At 34.6% G+C, this 26412-nt stretch overlaps 1 protein-coding gene across 1 annotated transcript in view; it reads right to left on the minus strand.

Moving 5' to 3' along the window:
• rasa1a (RAS p21 protein activator (GTPase activating protein) 1a) overlaps positions 1 to 26412 on the minus strand; it is an 80600-nt gene that overhangs the window by 26773 nt on the left and 27415 nt on the right. The window contains exons 2-10 of the mRNA XM_056458396.1: positions 15563 to 15715; positions 13522 to 13657; positions 10657 to 10727; positions 6825 to 6942; positions 6680 to 6711; positions 4640 to 4692; positions 4001 to 4151; positions 354 to 432; positions 143 to 266 (exon numbers count right to left, since the gene is read on the minus strand). Coding sequence (XP_056314371.1) covers positions 143 to 266; positions 354 to 432; positions 4001 to 4151; positions 4640 to 4692; positions 6680 to 6711; positions 6825 to 6942; positions 10657 to 10727; positions 13522 to 13657; positions 15563 to 15715 — 917 coding nt within the window. The remainder of the gene's footprint in view (positions 1 to 142; positions 267 to 353; positions 433 to 4000; positions 4152 to 4639; positions 4693 to 6679; positions 6712 to 6824; positions 6943 to 10656; positions 10728 to 13521; positions 13658 to 15562; positions 15716 to 26412) is intronic.

Below are 26412 nucleotides of genomic sequence, written 5' to 3' on the forward strand. Positions count from 1 at the left end.
TCAAAGACACTCGCGTGGGGCTTATGTGCTTCAAATTACCCACATCCTCTCAAGATCAGTCCAAGTCCCGCTGAGTGACGAATACAAACGTCAAACTCAGCGAGAAGTGCAGCAGAATGGAAACGAATGTAATCATGGGTACCTTTGTTGAAGAGAAGATATCCTTTCTTGACGATGTTTTTGTAGAAAGCATCTTTTGTTTTCCGTCGAATAGTGTTATATATTTCTCTGCCATCAACCAAGTCGGAGAGAACTTGCTCTTTTTGCTATTCAACAAAAACAACACAATATCATGCCTGTTATTGAGAGGATCCACAGCAATATTTGAGTTTATTACAGTGAGATTTATTTACCTGGACTGGGACAGGATCTTTCAAGGTGTAGCCCTCCACAATCTGCTCTTTTCGGTAACGTTCGATGATATCGTCAACACTGAGAGAGGAAAAAAGCATTACTTAATTAGAGACCAGCTGAAAGTAAAGCTCTGTGATTTTTCATTGCGGAGTGGAAAATTAAAAAGTATTGCGTTTTAATGAAATTGCTGTGTGCCACAATATATGGGACAAGGTTTAATCTCTAAAATGATTCGTGGAGATATGCAGTGAAAATGAAAATCTGTTACTAGAAATTATGTTTGTGGGTAGATTATATTCTAATGTGCATGCAGATAATATTCTCTAGCAAGTTTATTTCATAAATGTCTAGGTTTAGTTGAACATTTACTATAATAGTATACTATAATAGTAACTCAATTATTAAAGTTTGCTGAGACTAACTTTGAGGCTGGGTTGAGAAAGCCTGTTGGCAATAGTTGAGACAGACAGACAGACAGACAGACAGACAGATAGATAGATTTTGAATTGGTTATATTTTGATGCTAGCATGAATTAGTATGTTGTTAGCATGTAGTATGGATTGGCATGTTAACAACATAATTCTAGTACAGATTAGCATGTTGTTATCATGATAGCAGACATGATACATGTTGTTATCTAGTATGGATTAACATGTTAGCGTGATTGTATCATGAATTAGCATGTTGTTAGCATGTTTCCACTATGGATTAGCATGTTGTTAGCATGATTTTAGCATGAATTAGCATATTGTTTGCATGATTCCAACATAAATTAGCATGTTGCTAGCATGTCTCTAGCACGAATTAGTATGCTTCTAGCATGATTTAACATGTTGTTAGCATGATTCCAGTATAATTTAGCATGTTGTTAGCATGTTTCCAGTATGAATTAGCATGGTAATAAATGAAGACAAACAAATGATTAAGGACAACGATATACAGGGTGGGCCATTTATATGGATACACCTTAATAAAATGGGAATGGCTGGTGATATTAACATCCTGTTTGTGTCACATTAGTATATATGAGGGGGCAAACTTTTCAAGACGGCTGGTGACTATGGTGGCCATTTTGAAGTCAGACATCTTGGATCCAACTTTTGTGGTATTTCAATAGGAAGAGGGTCATGTGACACATCAAACTTATTGGGAATTTCACAAGAAAAACTATGGTGTGCTTGGTTTTAACATAACTTTATTTCATGAGCCCCCTCACATATACCGATGTGCCACAAACAGGAGGTTAATATCACCAACCATTCCCATTTTATTAAGGTGTATCCATATAAATGGCCCACCCTGTACACATCAAACATGTAATAGTATTAGAATAAGCATTGTTAATTCATCTTTGCTTCAAAAACTAGATACAAAATTCACAAGACGAATTGTTGTCAGTGAATGTGCTCAGTTTAACGAAATTGTAAGTCTGAATAATTAGAAGTATTTTACATCAGACAGAAACACTGCTAGCAAGTAACATGTTTAAAACATTGAGAGCATGCAGCTTTTATCCTGTGTCATTTCAGAACATTGCTTGCCTGTTTTTACCTCACTGTTAGCACTATTTAATGCACTGCTAGCATCTTCTAGCATAATTAAATTAGGTGCAAAAAAGAACATTATGCAAAGGATTAGGAATTGATCACTCGAAAAAGACCTATCATGCAAAATCATACAGCTTTAGGCGTAAACAACATTCCTGGGTGTTGCATTTGCATAGAATACAGTTATTAAAAGCACATTAAAGACAACACACATCAAATAAAACATTCATATAAAACACCACAAAAACACCATTTGACAGGGTTTCTGCAGGTTTCATCAAGTCAAATTTAAGACTTTAAGACCATTATGAATGAAATTTCTGATTTTCACAGGGCAAAATCCTAAGCACTTTTTGTAATGGCCAGTGGATTTTTTTAACTTGTTGCCCGATTAAAATGTTATTTCTTAGCCACATATTTAAATAATGTGTTGAAACCAGGTAAAAGAGTTAATACATTTTACTTTTGTTAAACTTTTTTTATGGGATTGTTAGTTGTACAAAATGGGTAGCTTTACACTTTAAATTTAAGACTCTGGGGACACCCGGATTTGTGCTACACAAAAGCACTGTTTGAAGAGAATGAAAGAGCAATGGCTTATTTAAAAAATATTTTTAGCTGTCAAATATGAATTTATTTTTGCAAAAGAAAACATTTAAACAATGCATCCACTAGTTCGCTTGATTGCATGCGGTGAATGTGACGCCATCGCAGAGTTTGCGGAGAATCACTTTGGGTGCGCACGACATGATTTTGGCTAGTAGAGCGCACAATTTTTTTGAGACTTGAGCAAACCGTTTGTGCGGGTTGATACGAGTTGAATGTGAACCACTTTAAAGAGATTTTGTCTGAAACAGGTACGACTGCACAGATCTTTATGATCCCTCCATGCGTGATCATAGGGATAACCAGATGACCATAAGTAATATGTGAATTGCTGAGTGGGTTAAATAAACATTAGTATTTTTTAGCAAGTGTCTTTTTTGCTTTTATTCTTGCCAAATATTTGGAGAGCAATAACTTTTATTAAAATAATATTTTAATAAACTATACTAGGTAGAACAGTGTGAGATATGAACAAAAGCAAGTGATGCATCAAAGTTTGAATTTAAAAAATCTTGAAAGTTTATAAAAATCTTTATAATATTTAAAATAATAAAAAATAATTAGTTTAAAAATAAATCTTGAACAATATTAATGATTTGACGTAGTTCCGAAAAGTTTCTACTTCTGTTTATCCATCTGATTTTACTGGTTTCTTTTGACCGCCCCCTGTTATGTTAAAGAATATCTCAACGGCGAACACATCAAGTATAAAAGCCTTGTCTGTTTCGCTGTGCGAGGCGAAAGTATAAACCAGCCTTTAGAGTGAGAAGGTCATGTCAAACCATATCTCAACACGACACTAAAATATATTTTTGTCCTCACCATTCATGATGGTCACAAACAAAATTCATATTTTACTAATAGTGCCTATTTCTGCAACACCGCTGTTGAACACAGCATAAACTACCATGACAATGATCACCTCAGGTGCTGATTATGTGCTTTATTCAGTGTTAAATGTAACCAATGTGAGTTTGAATACCAGTTTATAAGATATTTAGTCCCCCTGAAAGCGGCAGCAGATAGTTTACCTCAGATCTTGAAAATAAATAACTAGCATTAGCAAACATACCATTTAAACAACTTTAAATCTGTGAACTCAAACTAACAACATTGGTCACCCAGTATGTACTTTTAATAATGTAATGAGGTTTAAGGTTAATTAATTATATTATAAACTTGTTCATTTAGTTGCGAGTGTTGTGCACTATCCTGCACTTCTGGATGTCTGTGGTATTTTGCTTCTGTCATGTTAAATATGGTGCAGACAGACAAAATTACTTTTTTGTCATGTAACTTTTTTTACCATACAGTTAGTGCTAGTAAACATAAATAGTATAAATGTGAATAAAATTAATATTTGTTGAATTACAAAGCCTTGAAAAAAAATTGCCGTATAAAGAAAAACAATATATATTTATAAGGGTTATAAGTGGTTATTCTCAAGTCAAAGGATGCTTTCAGGCATTTAACCCTCACCCTGCATTCCTACCTGTTATAGTAGCGTCCTCCCATCATGTACTGATTGTTGGGAGTGGGGCTAATCTTGAACCTTTGGATGTTCTCATTGGTACGAAAGAAGAGGGAGTAATCGCCCGGTGTGTTGTCTGAGGGCCTGACGAGAAAACTGCAGACCTGACCAACTAAGAGAAGAAACTGAGTGTTAGACCTGCTTTTGAGCAGTCTTCAAAGGCATTTATGAAATAATGAGAGTTTCTGTTGTACTTTAATGTGCGCAATTTGCCTCTAATTCTTGTAAGAATATTCAACATTTGTTAAATATGCTAATGTGAGCCTAAGAGCAGTCAAACACAAATTAATCAGACGTGGTTAATGAATATTTTATTTCAATTATTTGTTTATTATTTAAAGAAATATTTAATCCAACAGTCTACGCTTGTCATTATTTATTTGTTCCTTCCACAAACCTTTTATGAACATAAAATCATCCTGGTGTGCTTTTAGATTACGGGAAAACATCTTACAACCAAAGTCAAATCTTAATGTTAAATTAGAAGAAATAAGCATGTACAAATATGCAAAATAAAAGGCAAATAATCATTCACTTTTATTTTGGAATGAACTGTAGAGCAATTATTTGCTGTGTGTGCACTGACTCATGTTTATGTACCTGTCAATAGCAGGTTGTAGGCCTCTTGTTTGCTGATCTTCCTGTGGTACCAGCTGTGAAGATAAAGAAGGAAAACATGAGGGAACAGGAAATGAGAGACAAGCAAGCAGGGCAGAGGGCAGCACCTCAGGCTCTGTGAGTCAGCGAGACCACTAGAGTCACAGTGCAAGGGATCAGCACATCTCTATTAAAGCTGCTCGCTGATCCGAGCCACAGCCGGAAGCTCAAATGCTCGTGCTCATACATGCACCACAGGATTCTGGCAGAACCTGGAGCACTAAACTAACCCAAACTAGCTGGTAGGGCTGCACATCAAAATGAACTCGCAATCATGATTAATCAAAAGCTGTGATTTTCATGTACATCTTTTCAAGAAAGCACGGTTCTGTAATCAGTAGTAAATCTCCTCCGAATGCTAGAGGGCGCTCTCATGTGAAAACTCCAAACACCCATAAAGAAACAGCCAGAAAAAAAAACTGTAGTCTATATATCTCCATTATAAACAGAAGATTTAATTGCTATTGATTCAACGTGACTTATAATCCCATGACCATAGAATCATTTCACAGAACAATTGATTTTAAACACTTGACTGAAGTTATGAAGTGAGTTTAGACTAAAAACATGCTATTATGTTGTATTTTCATGTGCTTTCAGATGTAGCAGCAACAGAGAGAGCCACAAACAGCTGTCATTAATTACAGAATGATTATCCCCAATTTCATAATAGCCCATAATTGTCTAATTAAACCACTTGTGATCATGAATGCAATTGTGTGTAGCTTGTCTATATCTAAAAAACAGTGCTGGAGATTTACTGCTAATCACAGAACCGACTTTACTGACAAAATGTGCACACTAGGGCTGTGCGATTTAGACATGTGCGATTTCTAATTTTCTTGCAGTATAGTATTTGAACCAATCATAACGCAACAGAGCACGAGGAGACTGAATAGCCTGCGTATACAGGGATGATGTGTTCAGCACAGGAGGACTTGATGCCAAAAGAGTCAACATCTGTGGTATGGGATTAAGTTACTTTGGATACAGGAAGGCTGATGTATGGCAGAACCAGGTAGTTTGTAAGTCAGTCATACAGTATATTGCATCTAAAAGCCCGTGGAACGTGTGAGCGTTCCAAAATGGAACCAAAATGTGTATGTTCCATACAAAGTATGAAGCTGATCGGTCAGCTCTTGTTGCATGACTCGTGGTGTGGCATTCTGAAATGTTTAATTTAAAGTTTGTCTGAAAAGAGATGTTTTCAGCTGGTTGCACCTAGAATGTGCACGCAATCCATGTGCCTCCATTGGAAATAATGGACTTGTGTGTACAAAAGAAGTGATATGTTAACGCCCTATTTCACGGCAGCGTCACAAAGAGCAGAACATCAGAGCCTTACTTGACTTTGATGGCGCGTGCGCTCACACACACATTTCTATTGCCATAGGTCTGTTTTAGAGACAATTTGTTACAGATTTACTAGGTGATTTTTATTTAATTAGATTTTTTGTCTGTATAAGAGGCATGTTACAGGTCTTTGATAAAGATCTAATTGTTTTTCTTTAGAAATATGTTTCAAATTCACACTGTAAAGAGATTCAGTCTGTCTGTAACAAAATCCACATTAAAATCAAAACCGCAATATTGTTCAAGAAAATCGTGATAGGTTTCTTTTGCCCGTATCGCACAGCCCTAGTGCACACAATCGTCTTTGATTAATTGTGCAGCACTACTACCTAGGCAGAAGTCATGTTGAAAATGATTGCTACATAATTCTTACAGTTTAAACTGGTGATTTGGTGAGGATAAGATTAGATTAAGGGATCAAAGTTTTAGATGTTAACATTTGTAGATTGTGTAAATACACTATTACTAATATAAAGCATTGAACATTGACAGCCATTCAAAAGTCAAAAAAGAGGAATGCATAAAAAGAAATGAATCATAACATATTTTTCTTTACATTACAGCTGTTCCACCAGCCCCCATTTTAATTGTATGTTAAAAGATACATTGTATTACACTATAGAGACTTACATTTTTCCCTCATGGGGATCCTCTTCACGACCCTGAGAATAAATTGAAATGAATCCATTAATCTATATGCAAATTCACAGGAAGATCACAAAATCACTCTCTTTTCTAAGGAGCTTTTACAGGATAAAGGCTTAGAGACACATACCACCTCCTCCACAAGATCATCTACGATAAGGCCTTGTTCTTCTGTCCGAACATTGGTCACCCACATCCAACCATCTTCCAGTTCATTGTGAACGATAAACATGTCTCCTTTTAGAAAACTAAGAGACATGCAAAGAATACAGAAGAGAAAACATTTTTAACAAAAAATGCGATAAAGAATAAGAAAGCATAAAAGTAGTCATAAATGTGACTGGCAGAAACACTAGTTTCTTAAATAATGAAAGTACTGTTGACTGTTTCTTGATATCTAAATTGCTTTCTTGTACTGTTACATTTTGTAGCTTACTATAAGTGCTGCTGAAAACAACAAAAGATTGCTCCAAACTGCTACTGGAGTGAATCATCTCAATCCTGGTCCTGGAGTACTCCAGCACTGCACATTATTGATGTCTTACTTATTTAACACTAAAACATTCCATATTTATTATCAGATTCCCCAAGACCTGACTCCTCCTTTAATGTACAGTATGTGAAACTGTACATGTAATGACTAATATTTTCGAATACTAGGATGATCACCAGCTTAAATATTCTTCTTAAATATTTCTTAAAAATCTTTAAATTAATTAAAAATCTTAAACATTTCAAAAGGTATATTTCACCCCAAAATGAAATCTCTTTACTAGATCAAAAACTATTTGAGTTTCTTTCTTCTGTTAAACCCAAAGTAATATAGTAAAATTAATAGTAATATAGTAATAATAATAGTAATATAAGTAATATTTTGAAGAATGGTGGATGGTACTCATTGATTTCCATAATAATTGTTTTCCTATTATGGAAGTCAATCGGTACCATCAACCCACTTTTTAAAAAATATCGAGAGAAGTTCGAGTGAAGAAAGACACTGGTAAAATTCCACGAGGACGGGGCTATCGGAGGTCTGTCTTGTTGTCTGTTTTCTAAGGGGATGCAGTGGTTAGAAATCAATTTATGCTGTGACTCCTCATTGTCAGCATAAGCATCCTCAGTAAAAAAAAAAGTATCTATATTTATATATAAGAATAAGAATATATATCTTTTTAAAATATTTCCCAAATGATGTTTAACAGACCAAGGACATTTTCACAGTATGTCTGATAATGTTTTTTTCTTCGGGATAAAGTCTTATTTGTTTTATTTCAGCTAAAATAAAAGCAGTTTTTAATTTTTTATGAACCACGTTAGGGTCAAAATTATTAGCTCCTTTAAGCTAATTGTTTTGATAGTCTACAGAACAAACCATCAAAATACAATGACTTAACATTGTTAACCCTTTGAATGTCACTAAGTTGTATAGAAGTGTCTTGAAAAACATCTAGTAAAATATTATTTACTCTCATCAAGGAAAAGATCAAATAAATGAGTTAGTAGAAATGAGTTACTAAAACTTTTATGTTTAGAAATGTGTTGAAAAAATCTTCTCTCCATTAAACAGAAATTGTGGCTATATATATATATATATATATATACCGTATTTTCCGCACTATAAGGCGCACCTTAAAGCCTTAAATTTTGTTATAAAACGGCCGTGCGCCTAATAATCCGGTGCGCTTTATGTGTGCACAGAGTTCAAAAATCTGTAAAAATGTTGTTGTGTGATTTCGGAAAGCGCTCCGCTTGATTGGCTGTCGGAGCATTTCCCGCCGACACAGAGACGTAAAACGTACACTCCGTACGCAGCAGCAATAAACCAATCAAAACTACATATGAATGTATGTAAAAACCAAGTGAAGCAAATGAATTCGGAGCTTGCTGTCATTCCGGGAGGACTAACAAAAGAACTCCAACCGCTGGATATTGGTGTAAACAGGGCGTTTAAAGTGAAGTTGCGAGCTGCGTGGGAGCAATGGATGACAGACGGCGAACACACTTTTACTAAGACTGGTAGGCAGCGCCGGGCGAGTTACGCCACCATATGTGAATGGATTGTGGATGCCTGGGCTAAGGTGTCTGCTTTAACTGTTGTCCGAGCTTTCGCAAAAGCCGGCATCATTGCTGAACAGCCACCCGGCAATGAGACTGACTCAGACAATGATGAGAGAGAACCCGGCGTGTTTGATGACGAAACTGCATAGCTGTTCAATTCAGACACAGAAGATGAGGACTTTGATGGATTTGTGGGAGACGACTGATTAAAAAAATAATGTGAGTGTATTGTTAAATAGTACAATAAAGTTCAACTAAACTATGTTAACTGTTTTGCTTCCATTACCTTTTTTTTTGCAGACAGTGTATTTTAGCGTGCGCCTTATAATACGGTGCGCCTTATGTATGGGTTAAGTACAGAAATAGACCCCGTAATTGAGACTGCGTCTTATAATCCGGTGCGCTTTATAGTGCGGAAAATACGGTATATATATATATATATATATATATATATATATATATATATATATATATATATATATATATATATATATATAAATATATATATATATAGTTGAAGTCAGAATTAGTAGCCACAATTTCTGTTATATATATGTATAATATATGTTCTGTTATATATGTCACAATTTCTATATATATATATATATATGTATATGTATGTATGTTTTAAAAACTGTATTTATAAAAAACAACAACAACAAAATTTAAAACTAAAAAAGTTATCTGACAACCCCAAAACAACATAACTAAAATTCATGATTTGACTTAGTTTGACAACGACTACATTTATATATAATTGACATTAGTAATCGAATTAGCTGCCTTAATCTGAATAAGACAATAATATGATTAAGGTGTTTACATGAGTTACTTTTTGAATGTTCCTGTCATGATCCCGTTTTAAATGTTATAGCACATAGATTGATTAACGTCACTGCGTCACGCGCTATCCACGTTTCCTCTGGAGTTTCATGTAATTTCAGGCGTTTCATTTAAAATTTTTCAACTTTAAATGCAGTTTGGCAGTTTCACTTTTATTCAGGGATATTATTATTTGTGCCCTGTGACAAAATGAGGTACTGGATGCGAGTATGAAGTAAAAACTTGTGTTTTAATGAAATTTTATTTAAAAAAACCTCCGCATTTCACAATGTGTATGTCTGTGGCCCTTTACTGACTCAATGGCTGCAGATAGTGAATAGTCAATAGTGTCAAACAGCCATGTGTGTGAAACATCCTATCTCAAAACATGGCGAGAAGTCATTACATGTCTGTGCAGTGTTTACATGTCTGTACTGCACTCCAATGATGCGATATGATGATAAAATAGGCATACTCCACATGTCTTAATTGGATTTCTGTTTAGTTCGATTATGACTTTAGTCGGATTAAGGTCATCAAAAATCGCTAATATCGCAAATAATCAGATTATTGGTGGTCATGTAAACATAGTGTTTACAAAAAGGATTTCACTGCTAAGATATTTAAATTTTTACCCCTTATACCAAAAACCATATAGAACTTTGCTGTTTAACAGGAGCTCATAATCAAACACATCTGATTAACCACGTTTATAAAACTTTACAAACTTTCACAATAGTAGGGCCTATGAAACGCTATGAAATTAGCATACTCATTGTGATTTGCTCAAGAGATTTTGTTGCAGCAAACTACACAAGTGGCCTCCTGAAGGAACCAGATTGATCATATAAAACTTTAATTCATTTAAGTTTGCAGTTGATTTAGGCAAACTCTAAAGAACAGTGTTTTCAGATAATACGATTTTAAGACTAATGATAAAACTATTTTGTTAATACTACATTTTTTTTGTATTTTATTCTAAGGTCACAGTCTAGAAATCAATTTAAATTCTTCAAACATGAAGGACACTGTCTAGACCCAGCAATGTTAGATAAGATGAGTTTGTAAGAAGGTTTTTATACCTGATTTCGTCAGTTTCTGGCACTTTGGTATATGGAAGTATGGCCCTCACTCGTCGCCGGTCCTCCACTGGCTACAAGGAGAATGAGAGGTTATTAAAACACAACTAGCACATATCAACAACAATGAACAAAACACATTGCTTCTTCCTAAAGTCTGTATAAAATTTACAATGTTTATTTTGCTAGCACATATTGTTATTCTTCAGTTGAACAATTAATCAATTTAAGTCAATACACTGAAAAAAAAAAAGTTTTCAATCAAAGTCTGACCATTTGCTCTTTAACGGTTTTGACTAGGACTGCATAGTATATTGTTTCAATATCGCAATGTGCACATCTGCAATAGACACATCGCAGGAAGTCCAATGCTAAGTTTATATGTTGGATTAGTTTAGCAGTAGCCACAGATCAGAACACAAGATTTTGAGTCATTGACGTGTTTGACCATAATGGAGTGAAAGTTTATCATTTGCATATGTTTTTAAGGCCTGTGACTGTGTGAGCAGAGCCTTTAAAGTATTCAGGCACACAAAATTGTACTGTTTGTTGCTAATATAGATGTATTTATTGAATTATTTATACAATGAAGACTATACAGTGTGTTTGTATAAATAACTACATCTTGTTGAGCAGTCGGCGTTGTTACAGTGGTTTTATTTTTGATTATTCTGTACCTGAATAATGTGATATTAAATATTTCTATCATCCCAATAATATTACAGAACAATCCCATAATCGTTCAGAATAATCCCAAATAAGTTTAAATCAATGAATTATTTCTAAAAAGTGCTATTTAAGCTATCTGGTGAAACTGTTTTAATTTGTCTTAACTGACTTTTACCAGTTTGTGAATATTAATGGACAGCTTTCACAAGTCAGGCCAGTAAAGTATGGGGTGCCTCAAAGATCCATTTTAGGCCCTTTGCTGTTTACAATATACATGCTAACCCTGGGAGACATTATTAGAAGACATAGAATCAGCTTTTAATGCTATGCAGATGATAATTATATATTTCAACTAAACCTGATGAGACATCAAAACTGTTAGTTGAGTCTCTAAAAGACGTTAAAGACTGGATGACCAACAATTATCTTCTCTTAAACTGAGACAAAACAGAATTACTACTGATAAGGCCTAAATCCTGTACACAGCAGATCTCACAACTCAACCTGCAATTAGAGGGATACAAAGTTAGCATTAGCTCTACTATAAAAGATCTGGGTGCTATATTAGACAGTAGTTTAACTTTTGAAAAGCATATCTCCCATGTCACAAAAACTGCTTTCTTTCATCTGAGAAATATCGCTAAGTTACGAAGTATGCTATCCATCTCAGATGCAGAAAAGCTAGTCCATGCTTTTATGATTTCTAGGCTGGATTACTGTAATGCTCTGTTTGCTGGCTGCCAAGCATCCTCTATTAATAAACTTCAGCTAGTACAAAATGCAGCTGCCAGAGTTCTTACCAGGTCTATAAAATATGATCATATCACCCCAATTTTATCCTCCTTACACTGGTTGTTAAATTTTATATTGATTTTAAAATATTGCTTCTTACCTATAAAGCTTTAAATAATCTAGCTCCTGTTTACCTAACAAACCTTCTGTCTCGCTACAATCCAACCCACTTCTAAAGATCTCAAAACTCAGGGCTTCTGGTAGTACCTACAATAGCAAAGTCGAGTAAAGAAGGTCGAGCCTTCACATTTATGGCTCCTAAACTCTAGTATAGCCTTCCTGATAATGTCCAAGGCACAAAAACACTCTCGCGTTCAAAACTAGATTAAAGACCTATCTTTTTAGTAAAGCACACACACAGTGCAACACATAATGGTATGATGCAAGAATGTGCTCCACACAGGTTTTTGAATCTTGTTTATATACACTATGAACAGCAGCTACGCTAATTATTCTCTTTTATTTCTATGTCCACCTGCGGATACTCATCCAGAGGCCCCCAGAGATTATCATGAAGGAGGGGAGAGCATGAGACTGATTCCTGTGATGCTACAAAGACAGACGAGTCTTCGCTGACAGCCAGCGTTGTTGAGCCTCCGGCACCTAGACTGCAGCTCTGCACAAGACATTTGGCCATTGGAAAAATGGTCGTGGCCAATTGAGCCTGGTTTCTCTCAAGGTTTTCCTTCACTTTCACCAATTGGTGAAGTTTTTTCCTCGCTGCTGTCGCCACTGGCTTGCATGGTTTGGGACTTGTAGGGCTGCGCATTGATGGATTTGCTCTTCAGTGTTTGGACTCTCAGCAGTAAACATTAAACCACACTGAACTGACACTATTTCAAATCAGTATAATTTTCTATGTAAAGCTACTTTGACACAATCTACATTGTAAAAGCACTATAGAATTAAAGGTGAATTGAATTGAATTGAATAGAATATCGCAATATATATCGCAGCAAAACAAAATATTGCAATGTGCAATTTTTCAAATATTGTGCAGCCTCATGTTTGCCGTCTTCAGCTAAAATAATCTTAACCCTCTTACCGTTAGTTTGCTATGAGAAAATTAGGGAACACTTTATTTTGATGGTCCGTTTGAGTATTAGTAGACTGTCTGCTTAATATCTTTTGATACTGCTCTTTCAACAGACATTTAACTGACTATAAGAATCTTCGCCAGAACATGTCATCTTACACTAACCCTAACCCCAACCTAAGAGTCTTATTATCTAATGAAACTTAGTTGGCATGTAGATGCAATGTAACTTAAATTCCACAAATTGACCTTCAAAATAAAGTGTGACCAGAAATTATGCACAAAATTATATGATTCCAGTTCATGCAGCCTTTAAATGTAGCAACAAACACAAATAGAACATGAACAAATTGTCAAAATTCGAAATGTACCTCAGGGGGAGCTACTGGGGACGACAGTTTTTCACCTTTCAGTAGGCAAGACACATAGCTGTAATAACCAATGAGGTCTGACAGGGACGAGAAGCGTCGTCCACCAATGTAGTAATCTCCACACATCGCAATGATCCTAAAAACACACATGAATGAGAAAATGTTGCACCTTAGAGCATTAAAATCACAATGTCAGAATAAATTAGACTGACATTTGCTGGGAGTAATGACTGAGTCACTTCAAACATTCAACAGATGCTCAAAAGGCACTTGTAGTGTCTGTAAAACCCGAGTAGTGCAAATGGTCATGTTTATTTTATTGTGAGAGCTTTGTTCAGCGGTAGAATCAAAATGCAACACTCGTGAAGACTGTGGCTTGTGGTTTAAATTTAATATACTATTAAAAGACTTTGTTTAATGCTTGTTCCCTTATGAGCAGATCATTATGAGATGCATACGCTGGTTCATTATTGATGATGTGCAGCTTGAACTGTAACCTTGGCTGTATATACCCTGAGCATATAGTTTTTATTATTCATGTGAGCTGCATTTGCAAGCTAATCTAATCTTTACCTGAATCCTGCTATTGCAAAAATTGTTGGCTCTTCTGTCTGTTTGCTTGCTTGCAATTTTCCAAAATGTCATTTCTGCATTCATGTAACGATGTATTCATAGCCATAAAATTCCACGTGAGCTGACTGTGAGCTGTGTGTTTTACCACAGAGGATGCACGTGAATGATGTCTACTTTAGTGAACAGAACCTGCATAGGCTGTAAACAACAGGTAATAAAGTTGTAAATAACGTTCAGTTTGTTTTGTTCTCGGAATGACGGCAGCCTTCACATGAGCGCACTCAGCAGTAAAAGTGAAACTGAAAGTGCACACATCAATTAAATAATCATATCGCATTTTAGAGTTATGATTACGACAAGCATTTTATGTTTTTTTTTAATAGGGAACACAAAGTGTTGTGGGTGAGAATAAATGTTTAACATTGTCAGTATTACTCTAGCCTATATAACATTGAATATAATGCATGAGGGAATCTGATAATGACAAATGTCTCATTATACCAGTGAAAAAATGGTCTAATAACGTTGTTAATGACAGATTGCAAGCATATGTTCAAACATAATAATTCAAATTCAGAGTAATGAATAGTTGTATTCTGATTAGGTATGGGATGATAACTGTTTTCATGGTATACTGCGGTTTGGAAAAGTTAAGGCTTGTGTAATGTTTTTTGTTTTTTTTTTACGTTTTTTTTTGTTTTGTTTTGTTTTTTAGGACAACAGTATCTCCAGCAGAAAAGATCTCATTTGATTCATTTGATTTATTTAGCCTGATATGCTTACTGCTCCAAAATACTTTAAAATGTTTCTCAAAATAAAATATTTAAAAATAATATATTTTAGAGCAGTTATCACAATAGCGTGAAACTGTGATCTTCTTATCCAAGGTTATCATACCGTCAGAATCTTTTACCGGCCCATGCCTAATTCTGATGTCATCACTTTACAGTAAATTACCGACCAGGACAAAGTTAAAGTTTATTCAAGTCTACACTATTGCAAGTTTATATAAAATGTAGCATTTTAACCAACAGTAGACCTACACACAGGCCTAATACTATTATTATACCACGTTTGAGAAATAACTATAATAATCACCAACACATATTAACGCTTATTTTACATCTACTGAATCGTGAGAAAATCATGATCTTGATTAAGCAAAAATTTTTTTTTATTTTAGCCAGACTCGTGCTGCCCTAGTTGTCGTTACAAATTTGCATCTTGAAATGACTAATTTTGGTTCACTCTATAGCTTATTTCCTTTGCTCTTTAGAGCCTTTTTTATTTAACTTTTTAACTTATTTTTACTAAAATAAGCATTTTTGGTTTTCGGCCAAGTGAATCCAGTATTTTTTGTTTCCGTTTTTGCCCAGCATTTTTATGCATCCCTAGTAATATCATTTGTTTACTCACTTCTACTGAATGCTTGATGAAACTAAATCTTGTGAAAGGAAAGGCCACTCACCTGAAGTGATTGACCACACTGGTCACGCTGAGAAAGGACAGTACAAAGGAGCCAGGCCGGCGGTCGCTCTCTCTGATGAGGTAACTGCCCGGTGTCCGAGCCTGACGCAATCGCTCTTCAGCAATGGTTCGGTCCAACATTCCATGGTACCATCTAAAAGAAAAACACATATATCATTCAGTGAGCTTATTCAGCAATAAATCTCATTTAGGGAGTTCACACTTGTACTGTAGTTTAGTTGTCTTGGTTTCTTTGATCAGGACCAAATTACACATTTAGTCCAGGTTCACACTTAGTACTCACAGTTTAAAATGGATAGTTCACCAATTCTGATATCATTTACTCATTCCCCACTTGTTCCAAACCTGTTTGAGTTTCTTTCTTCTGAACACAAAGGAAGATATACTGAAGAATGTTGGGGGAAAACAGCCATTGGTTTCCATAGTATTTTTTGTTCCTACTATGGATACCATTGGCTGCTTTGTTCCAACATTGCTGTTGTGTCATCACTCATATTGCAAGTCATATACCATGGCCCCTCATTTGGGATGCTTCACATGAGCTGGCCCCCATGACAAATTAATTGACTAGCCCTGCTATATTTGGCTCACCTTATTCCAAAGTACCTTCCATTTTTGTGAAAAAGTCTTTGCTTTAATGGAAAAATTCTATATTAAAAAAACGGCCTTCAGAAGTTCAGAGACAAAAAAAGGAGAGACCAGCAGAGATTCTATTTGAATAGGATTTTAAAGAGATTGAACAGATTTTAAGAAGGAAAATCCTTCAAGTCACCCTCTCATTCAACCGAGATATGACAGGGTTCTTGCTGCAGAATTTCCCCTTGACAAAAACTCATGCGGAAATATTAAAAGTGAAATCTCGCTCTAAAAAAGGCGCCTCAGCACAGCAAGAAATATGAAAAAGCTTTTACTGCAGTAACTCATCCATTAAAAACATGGAGCTCTCTAAATTAAACAGTAGCTTTTCTAACAACACTGCTTACATTTTCAGAAGTTTTAGTTCATGGTAGTTTTTCCTTGTCTGATTTAATGTTCTGCAAAAGAAACCCAAGACCTAGCCAATGTGTATAACCCTACAAATCATCAGCTAACCAAAAGGGACAACTTTACGTGATCACTGCTGGACATAAATAAACTTTAGCTTGATTATTAATGTAAGTAAACTTTCAAAGTGAATCAATCTTGTTGGTAAAAGTGTTTCCACCGTAGTTTTTGTGCATCTTGGCGTTTCCATCAACGATTTTATTTTATGTCCATATCCAAAATGAGCATAAAAATAGGATGGAAACAGCTAATGTTGTTAAATCTAATATTTGTATATTTCAATTAAATGTTAAGTGTATTTAATATCCTTTAACATACAACTTAGAATTATCCAAATAATAAATAAAAACACTGATAAACAGCAGCGTCCTTTTTTCGATCTTAAGCTGAAAGTGAAGAAAAAATATAAATAAACAAAGAAAGTCAAAAAGATTGTGTACATCTGGAATAAACTTTTTCTTTAAAAGTCGAAGGCCCTTCCAAAAACAAACAAAGCTAAAAAATCCATCTCTAAATCTACAGATTGTGCACTTTATATGTCTAAAAACGATAATGATATTCTGTACATTTTTCCAAAAAATACCAACACCATAGAATGTGTGCTCATACTTCAGAGTTGGGCTGCGCGATATTGGAAAATTGCAATATTTAGTTTTTTTGCTATATTTATTGCAATATAAGTATAATTATTACACCAGATGACTTGAATAGCTCAATTTGGAAAGAATTCATAATTTGATATTGATTGGGATGATTTTGTTGGCCTGATAATCTTGTATAAATGATTTTTTTTTACTTTCTTTTTGGTGAATATAAGTTGAATAGTGAAATGTAAGCAAATAAAACTGCATAGTCTTCATTATATTTAAGTTAAATGCAATTTCAAGAGTTCACACTTAGATGACGATTGGTAATAAAGCGTATTTTGCATGCGGTCCAGGGAGAGCCCTGAGCTCAGAATATCCTCGAGCCTGGGGCTCCCTCCCGTTTGAAGGGCGATAGGGTAGTTTGAGCTTAGGTAGGTCTCGAGAACTCCCTATCTTGTGCTGAGATATATCTGGGTAAGAGTTGTATTAAGATGCTATTTAGGAGTAGTCAATTTACTTATGGTCTATGTCTTTAGACGGTGGAAGGAAACCGGGAAACTCAGGGGACACCCACACGAGCACGAGGAGAACATGCAAACTCCACACAGAAACGCAGATTGGCCTGGTTAGGGGCTAAACCAGCGGCGTTCTTGCTGTGAGGCAACAGTGCTAACCACTGGGCCGCTGTGCCACCCTTTCAGAGAAGAGGAGGAGTAGGGGTAGAAGGGGGGATTGCTCAAGATGAAGATGTTATGTATAATGTGTCAGAATTCATCTGATTGGTGCAATAAATGGCGCTCATGCGGTACCAGCCGTGTTCAATCATAAACATGTGTTCCTTTCGAAATTAGTTTATAAATAAACCACACTAATTTTCATTGTTATCATTTCTTGTACACAAATTAAGGTTAAACTTCACAATCACTGTCGGTGCCAATGGCCTAGTCGTTACTGCGTCGACATATAGCACCCAGGTTCTCGCAGCGACCCGAGTTCGATTCCCGGCTCGAGGTCCTTTGCCGATCTATTCGCTTTCTCTGCTTCTCACACTTTCCTGTCTGTAAATCTTAACTGTCATATCAATGAAGGTGAAAACCCCTAAAAAATTATTATTAAAAAAATTATAATAGTAATAAATAAAAAAAAAAATGTAAAAACTTCACAATCACTCAACAATATGGTTCTTGGTCAGCTATAATTTCACTCAGATTTTCTGAGGGATGAATAAACTGAAGCTGAAATGGTATATTGTGTATGGTATAAAATGGTATAAAGCCCTAGTATAGATTCAAGTTAATTTTACTCAAATGCTTAAGAATCACCGGTCAATCAACACTGCATGCAATGTAAAAAAAAAAAAAAAAACTGTTAAAGTCAGCAAATCTTTCTATGTAAATGCATGTTGTCAGAGTGGTGATGTGCAGAGGAAATGTTGACAGGGGAACAGAGGAGGCGAGAGATGAAAGTGAGACACAGTATTACTAGAGAAACTGTAGTATTTTATCATTACTGTGTGAGTCTTGCCCATAATAAAATGTCACACTGACTCTAGCTGGCATGACATCATATGGCCACACAGCCCTCCCACACCCAGACATACTGACAGTATGATAAGGCAGCAAATGTGGCGAAGAGTGCAAATGATAACCTTGGTTTCGCAGTATCATGGTATTGTGATTACTGCTCTAAAATAAGTTCTTTTTAAATGTCTTAGTAAAAAACAACAACTTTTTTTTTTCCCAATTGAACACAAAATATTTCATTTTAGGAAACATTTATAATATTTTGGAACAGTAAACATGTCAGGCTAAATAATTTAAATAAATCTTTGACTTCTGCTATCTTCATTAGTTTTAAAAAAACACGTTTCTTTACAATACATGAAAAAAACCTTTAAAAAAACAAACAAAAAAAAAACTTAACATATACCTTAGCAACGATATAACATTTTTTTTTTGCGGTTTTAATACCTTGACTTTCAAAACCGCAGTAACACTTGAAACCAGTTATTGTCCCATGCCTTGTACTGAATGTCACACTTTCCAAGGGAACTTTGTAAAGTTTTGCTCATGAGAGGCTGCTTGTTCAACTTTTCACATTTCTGTAGTATCGTGTGGGCAGTAAAATTATCATAAAGTGCAGCATCTTTGCTGTTATGAATAGGTTTTTATAAGTGTTGTGTCCATTAATAAAAATGCACTTACAAAGAAAAAAAAACCTGAGAAAAAAGTGATTATAGCTTTTAGGGTTGGCCGATTTAGCCTAAAATCTAAATTTAGATTAATTGAACATTTCAATTTGATTACAATTAATGTTATTTACGATTATTTTATTTACTTGTATTATGCTTCTGTCCTCATAGTTCACTGACAAGTTTATTATAGTAAATATGCTAGCAAATTACAAGTGAGAGATTTTTGAATGTAGGGTGCATTACTTGATTTTAAAATAATTGATGTAAACACACACTATATATTATGTATGATTATTTAACATCAACGCTGAACAACTGAAACTAACACACAATTCCGATTACTTTTTGATTAATCGCACATCCCTAATAACTTTTATATACTTTACTACAAAGAAAACCCCAGTTTGGTTCAACCCAAGTTTTGGTAAATTATGGATTAACTGAACTTGAACCAAATGTAACTTTAAAAGCTGAGACAAGCTGATTCCTGCAATGCAAAAATGAGCACTACTGAAAACTCATCTCAACTCACTTTGTTGTCACTGGCAACTTGTTAAAACTGCAAATAATATTGTATAAAACAAAAAGAATGATGATTTTTATTGTTTTAAGCAGTTTTTATCACGTTTTTGGCCTTAAAACTAACCCAGCAGTCGGGATTGTCTACATTTTACAACTCAAAAACAACCCAGCATTTTGTGCATACAGGTGCATCTCAATGAATTAGAATATCATTTAAAAGTTGATTTCAGTAAATCAATTCAAAAAGTGAAACTCATACAAGACAGATTCATTACAGACAGACTGACATATTTTTATATTAGGATGTACAGTTGAAGGCGGAATAATTAGCCCGCTTTGAATTTTTTTTCTTTTTAAAATATTTTCCAAATGATGTTTAACAGAGCAAGGACATTTTCACAGTACGTCTGATAATATTTTTTCTTCTGGAGAAAGTCTTATTTGTTTTATTTCGGCTAGAATAAAAGCAGTTTTCAATTTTATGAACTATTTTAAGGTCAAAATAATTAGCCCCTTTAAGCTAATTTTTTTTCGACTGTCTAATTAACAAACCATTATTATACAATAACTTGCCTAATTAACCTTATTAACCTAACTAAAGCCTTTAAATGCCACTTTAAGCTGTATAGAAGTATCTTGAAAAATATCTAGTCAAATATTATTTACTGTCATCATGACAAGATAAAATGAATCAGTTATTAGAGACGAGTTATTAAAACTATTATTTTTAGAAATATGTTAAATAAATCACTTCGTTAAACAGAAATTGGGGAGCAAAACAAACGGGGGAGCTAAAAATTCAGAGGGGCTAATAATTCTGACTTCAACTGTATATTATTGTTGGTTTGGTTTTTAATTTGGATGATTATGGATTAAAAAGCTAAATTTAGTAGCTCAGAAAATCTGAATACCTTAGACCTATAAAAAGGCATTAAAGGCATTTCGATTGGCACACCTGGCATCATTGGATCAATAAAAGGTGTGACTGTCGGGCTTAAGTTTTGATGGAGAGTTTAATATTGAAAGTGATTGGTTCATAAACTGGTCCATCTAGTTCTCTGGAAAGAGCCATTTCCAAAGAATAATTTGTTCACAAACTCAAGGCTGTGGATTACAGGTGATAAAGTTGCAAATAATCCTAAATATTTAGTTTTACAAGACACAGGCAACAATAATTTATTTTTGACCCTCACAGTGATTATAAAGGACTTGCATACAGCATGAATCAGCAACAACCATGGGTTCAGCTCAAAAACCTCTCTAAAGGGGTTTCCTCATCATTTACTTTCAGGTGGTTCTAAACTTTAGTCAATTTCTTACATTGGTCACACAATATTTAATATACAATTAACGCTAACAAACCGTTAACTACGATTTTTAGCTCAAACTACTAATCAACAATACGGACTGCCCGATGGCCCGGGGCCAGCGTGAGAGACGCTCAAGACAGCAGACAGGATCATTTCTGGCCCAATTACTAAAGTTTAATTTCTCTGTGACTATTTGTTAATTGTGTGCAAAATACAGTCTTAGAATCTAGTAACAGTTTGTGCTTTTAAGCCTATAAACGCTACCATATCTGTGAAGTCATGAACACCATATTGCTTTTCGGTTCCTCTTATCTGACTGGATGTTTTGAGAAGGGTTACCCTGGAATTAGGAGACCATCAAGTGATAATCGATTTACACTAGCAGAAAAAGTAAAAATCAACAAAGAAAGGAAGGATGAATGCTACAGGCCGTTACAAATTTTATTGTTAAAGGTTTGCTGCCTTTTTCTACTGTGGAGAAAGATTAGATTTACTGGATATGCATTTTTCAATGCCTAGAAAGGAACCAAAAACATAGTCAAAATAAGTCCATGCAATATAAGTGGTTCAATCAGAATTATATGAAGCTGCAAGAATACTTCTGTGCGCAAAGTAAACAAAAATAACTTTATTCAATGATTTATCCATGGGAGGATCAGGAAGTATCTTAATTTGTAGATAATTAATGACAGAATTTCAATTTTTGGATGAACTAAATCTTTAAGCAGCAGTAAGCCTCACAAATACTTAAAATTGATTGACTTAAAACTGCTTGAACTTTATTAAAACTGTTTGCACTAATATATTGTGTTAACTAAACATTTTGTGCTTTTGTTCTTTTGTTTATTGGTCTTAAAGATAAGCCTGCTGTGAAAAGTGTCACGAACATCCTGAAAAAATAATCTTGTTTAAATCTATTTCTTAAAATAAAAGTATCGAAAAAAGTATGGTTCGGAACCGGTATCAAATTCAGGGTATCGGTAACGAAATTTTTGGAACGATACCCAGCCCTAGTTGAGCACATTATTTTTGTCCGTAACTTGGTTAGCACTAATACATCAAAGAGAAGGCAACATGCTGGCAACATCAAATTATGAGGCTAAAAGAAAATGTCTGTTTTTAACGTCTTGGACATTTACATGGGTACAACATAACGAAAACCAATGAAGTGATGTTTAGCGCTGTTTGCCGTCAATTTGGAAAGTTAGCCACCTTTTGTTAAATAATTTAGAACGGCAACAAAATACCTGGACGTTATCCATACTGCTCTTTTTGTTTGCATAACACTTTCAATTTTGCTCATTATACAATTATTATTTTTTAAAATATTTTAATTCTAGATTCACAGACATTATTTTTGTCACATTATTTAAAATATATGTCTAAGAAGTAGCTATTAACTTCTTTTCTTTGGTAGGACCAGTGAATATTTTGGCAGGGCAAGTAAAAATCTGAACCACTGTACCAATCAGGCTGATTGGGCCAGTAGAAAAAAATTCAGCAAAAGTTGAACCCTGCTAATTATCTGCTTATTTATCATTCGTAAGGTAATAGTTGGGTTTAGGTATTGGATAGGATTAGGGATGTAGAATAAGGTCATACTTTATAAATGCGAATATGTCTCAAATATTTTTGAAACAAGTGAGGGATGAGTAAACCAATGTTTCTCAAACCCTGTTCCTGAAGGCATACTAACAGTCCACATTTTCAACCTCTTACTATTCAAACACACGTGAATCATCTCATCAGAACATTAGAAGAGAAAACCTAAAATTAATGGGAAACATCCAAAATATGTACTGTTGGTGTGCCTCCAGGAACAGTGTTGGGAAACACTGGAGTAAATGATGACAGAAGTTTCAATTTTGGTGAATTTTAAATAATAAATAAGGTTCCATAATTTAAAAAAATGTTGTGATCATGACTGTCACAAGCTTGCTTTTGAACACATATCATGCAGTCTGAAGGGTAAAAACCGATCACACTTGGCCATGCCAACTTGCATGATAAAGTGTGTAGGCGTAATTTGCACACCGCAGGCTTAACTAGGCTAAGCTCCTCTTCTCTCTGCATTAATTTATTGAACAGACAGGCTCTATGAAGAAGTCCTTTGAGTAAAAGTGCACTGTTAGCAGGAGGAGAGTCCCTCATAATTCCCAGAGGCTGCGTTTTCTTCTCAGCGGGGCTGTTTTGCAGCTCTATACACTATAAAAATGACATCAGCAATGCAGGGTTATTAGCGAGCTGGATAGCGTGCTCTATTAAAACTTCTAATTAATCATGGGCCCAAGAAAACAAAAGCTATGTGGAAAACAATAAAGGACTCCTTAGTAATGGCCATGATAAAGAAGAAATGATGTATACAAGCAAACACTCAAGTGGCAAAAGTCACAAAACCCAAGAGATCTGTTCACATCAATAGCCCATCACACAATACTCTAAACTGTCATTACATACATATTTAAAGAGCAATAGCATCTTACATACAGTAATTTGTAGGGCTGCACGATATTGAAAAAACCTGATAATGCAATATTTCATTTTTCTGCAATATTGTGATATGAATACGGTTTCACAATATAGTTTGAATAGCTCTATTTGACGGTTTTCTGGGGAGTCTAACAGTATTCAGGTACAGGAATTGAAAAAAATAAAATAAAAAATAAATAAATAAAAAAAAAGGGGGGGCTTTTCTTTAGGGCTGTGCGAGTAATCAAAATCAAATCGCAATCCTAATTTGAAAATTGCAATTAGCTAATCGCAGGAGGTTGCGATATGAAATATATATGTATTATATCATTTCACCCACCCACAGCAAATCTTACTATCAAATGGATTGAGCGCACTTTTGTTCTGCCCAATCAGAATTGCGCAACCGAACGATGTGGAAAGCCCACAATAAAACAAACAAACAGGAAAGTGTGGACAAGTGGGATGATGGCGTCTGCCCCTTCAGAAGCATTAATAGATGAATTCTTATAAAAGAAAAACAGCATGTCGGTAATATGGAAATATTTTGGTTTCAAAGTCCCAGACACCGATCAAAAACAGGTCATTTGTAAGAGCTAACAAAGAAATACAACAACCAGCACCTAAAAAAAAAATTCACCACAGGCAGCTATATAAGGTTTAGCTTTTTGCTAAAAAGTCAACTAAAAGTATCACTAATGACACTCAATCTAGTGGCTAGCAACAGCAAAGTACAATTTCAGAGTTGTTTGCAGATGTTACACGATAAAAAAAAAAATTCCCCTAAGGCACCAGGAGATAACGCCATAACTCACTACTGTTTGCTCTAGAGAAAAATTTGTTTAATTTCTGAATATTGGAAACAAAACTGAATAGAAGTTGAAGCTTGTTAACGTCTTTTCAGTTCCTTTTTTCTAACTAACACTCACTGCATTTTAGCAGTGCGAAGCTACGATACAGATTATTGAACTGAAGCTTGACTACAAAATTAAATCACAAATCAAATCGAAATTGCAATGTCAAAAAAAAAACCACAATTAGATATTTTCTCCAAATCACACAGCCCTACTTTTCTTACCTTTTGTCTCGTTTCTAGTCCAAAATATCAAAAGACTCTTAGATAAAGTAAAAATACTGTTAAGGTTTCACCTTTAGAAGAAATAAGGGAAATTAAGAGGGTTTTTTTTTTTTGCTTGTTTTAAGGAAATTATCTGCCAGTGGGGTAAGTGAAATAATCTTGTGTTCACTTTGACATTTAGATATTTGGACTGGAAGCAAGAGAAAAATTCTAAGTTAAAAAGATTTTTTTTTTTTTTGCATAAATCATATAAATTCCATTTAAATACAGTGATTAAATACAATTCTGTAGTTCATGCTCAACTACAATTTAGACTGTACATTGCATATCTTTGCGATGTGACTATTGCGAATGCTCACATTGTGATATCGATGCTGAAACGATATTTTGTGCAGCCCTAGTATTTTATATATTATTACATAAGAACAAACCATCTAATAACAAACTATATAAAAATAGTACCAAAATTAAATGCAATATGATGATTTAAATGATGTGCATGAATTTGCTTTTTAACTTTTAGTCGCTTTGGATAAAATCATCTGCTAAATGAATAAATGTAACTGTAACCCACTTTGAATAGTGTCCTTCTAGTTTGTATATGAACAGACAGTGGTGTAACACAAACTGCGTGGGCCCTCATTATCTCTATCTAAATCAAATTATCTACATATTTATAAAAAAAAAGTTTAGTTAATAGTTTATGGTTGGTTAAACAAGCATCATAGTTCAAATAAATGGCAACAACCCTTTCATTTTTTGTACCTCCATCACGTGGATTGTGTATTATATTATATTATATTATATTATATTATATTATATTATATTATATTATATTATATATTAAGGCTGGGCAATAAAATCAATATCAGTATTTATTGACAAAACACTATCAATAACAATAAAAAAAGCTCGGTATGAAGTTTCAATATGAAGGCTATAGTTTCATTAAAATGTGGCTGCTGAGTGATGATATATTTCGATATAAGTTGTTAAGGCTTCCCGTTTTAAAAGAGTACCTCAACAATTACTGAAGCCACAAAAATAAGTCGGTTCATTAAAAAGCAAAACATATTTTTGGATGATAAATCTTCGGTGGCAGAAAATTTGGTACTTCTCTAATATCAACACACTTTTAGATTCCCATTGTTGCACATTTCTGCTGCGGCTCTTAGATCAATATAGAGTAGAAAAGTCCAGAGCTTATCATTGTTATTGACATAAAATGTATTGCGATTCGATGCAATATTGTTTATAGGCCCAGGCCTAGTGCACGCCTTGGAAGGAATGCCAGTAAGCTTAGGGTGTAAGTTTGTCATTTCCGAAGGAGGTGCATGACTTACGGCACAAAAGGGAAAAAAGCCAGAGTGGCTTTTTGGTTTCTTTTCTTGTGCATCCCATCTGAAAGCTTTTTTTTATCATAGGAGGTAATGTAGTGATCCAACTTCACAATTTGTAATGTTGCAATATGTATCTGAATAATGATGGTTGTTGGTTCGTTTACTTGAAAGCTCAGATTTGATTATCATAATTTGTTTTGTTTACAGAGTTTGAGGTTCATTATTATTGACACCTTAAATTTAGCTATGATGGTTGAGCATTTACACTTTACCATTGCACAAACTT

The sequence above is a fragment of the Danio aesculapii genome, chromosome 5 (genome assembly GCF_903798145.1).
Source record: "Danio aesculapii chromosome 5, fDanAes4.1, whole genome shotgun sequence".
NCBI classification, from domain to species: Eukaryota; Metazoa; Chordata; class Actinopteri; order Cypriniformes; family Danionidae; genus Danio; species Danio aesculapii.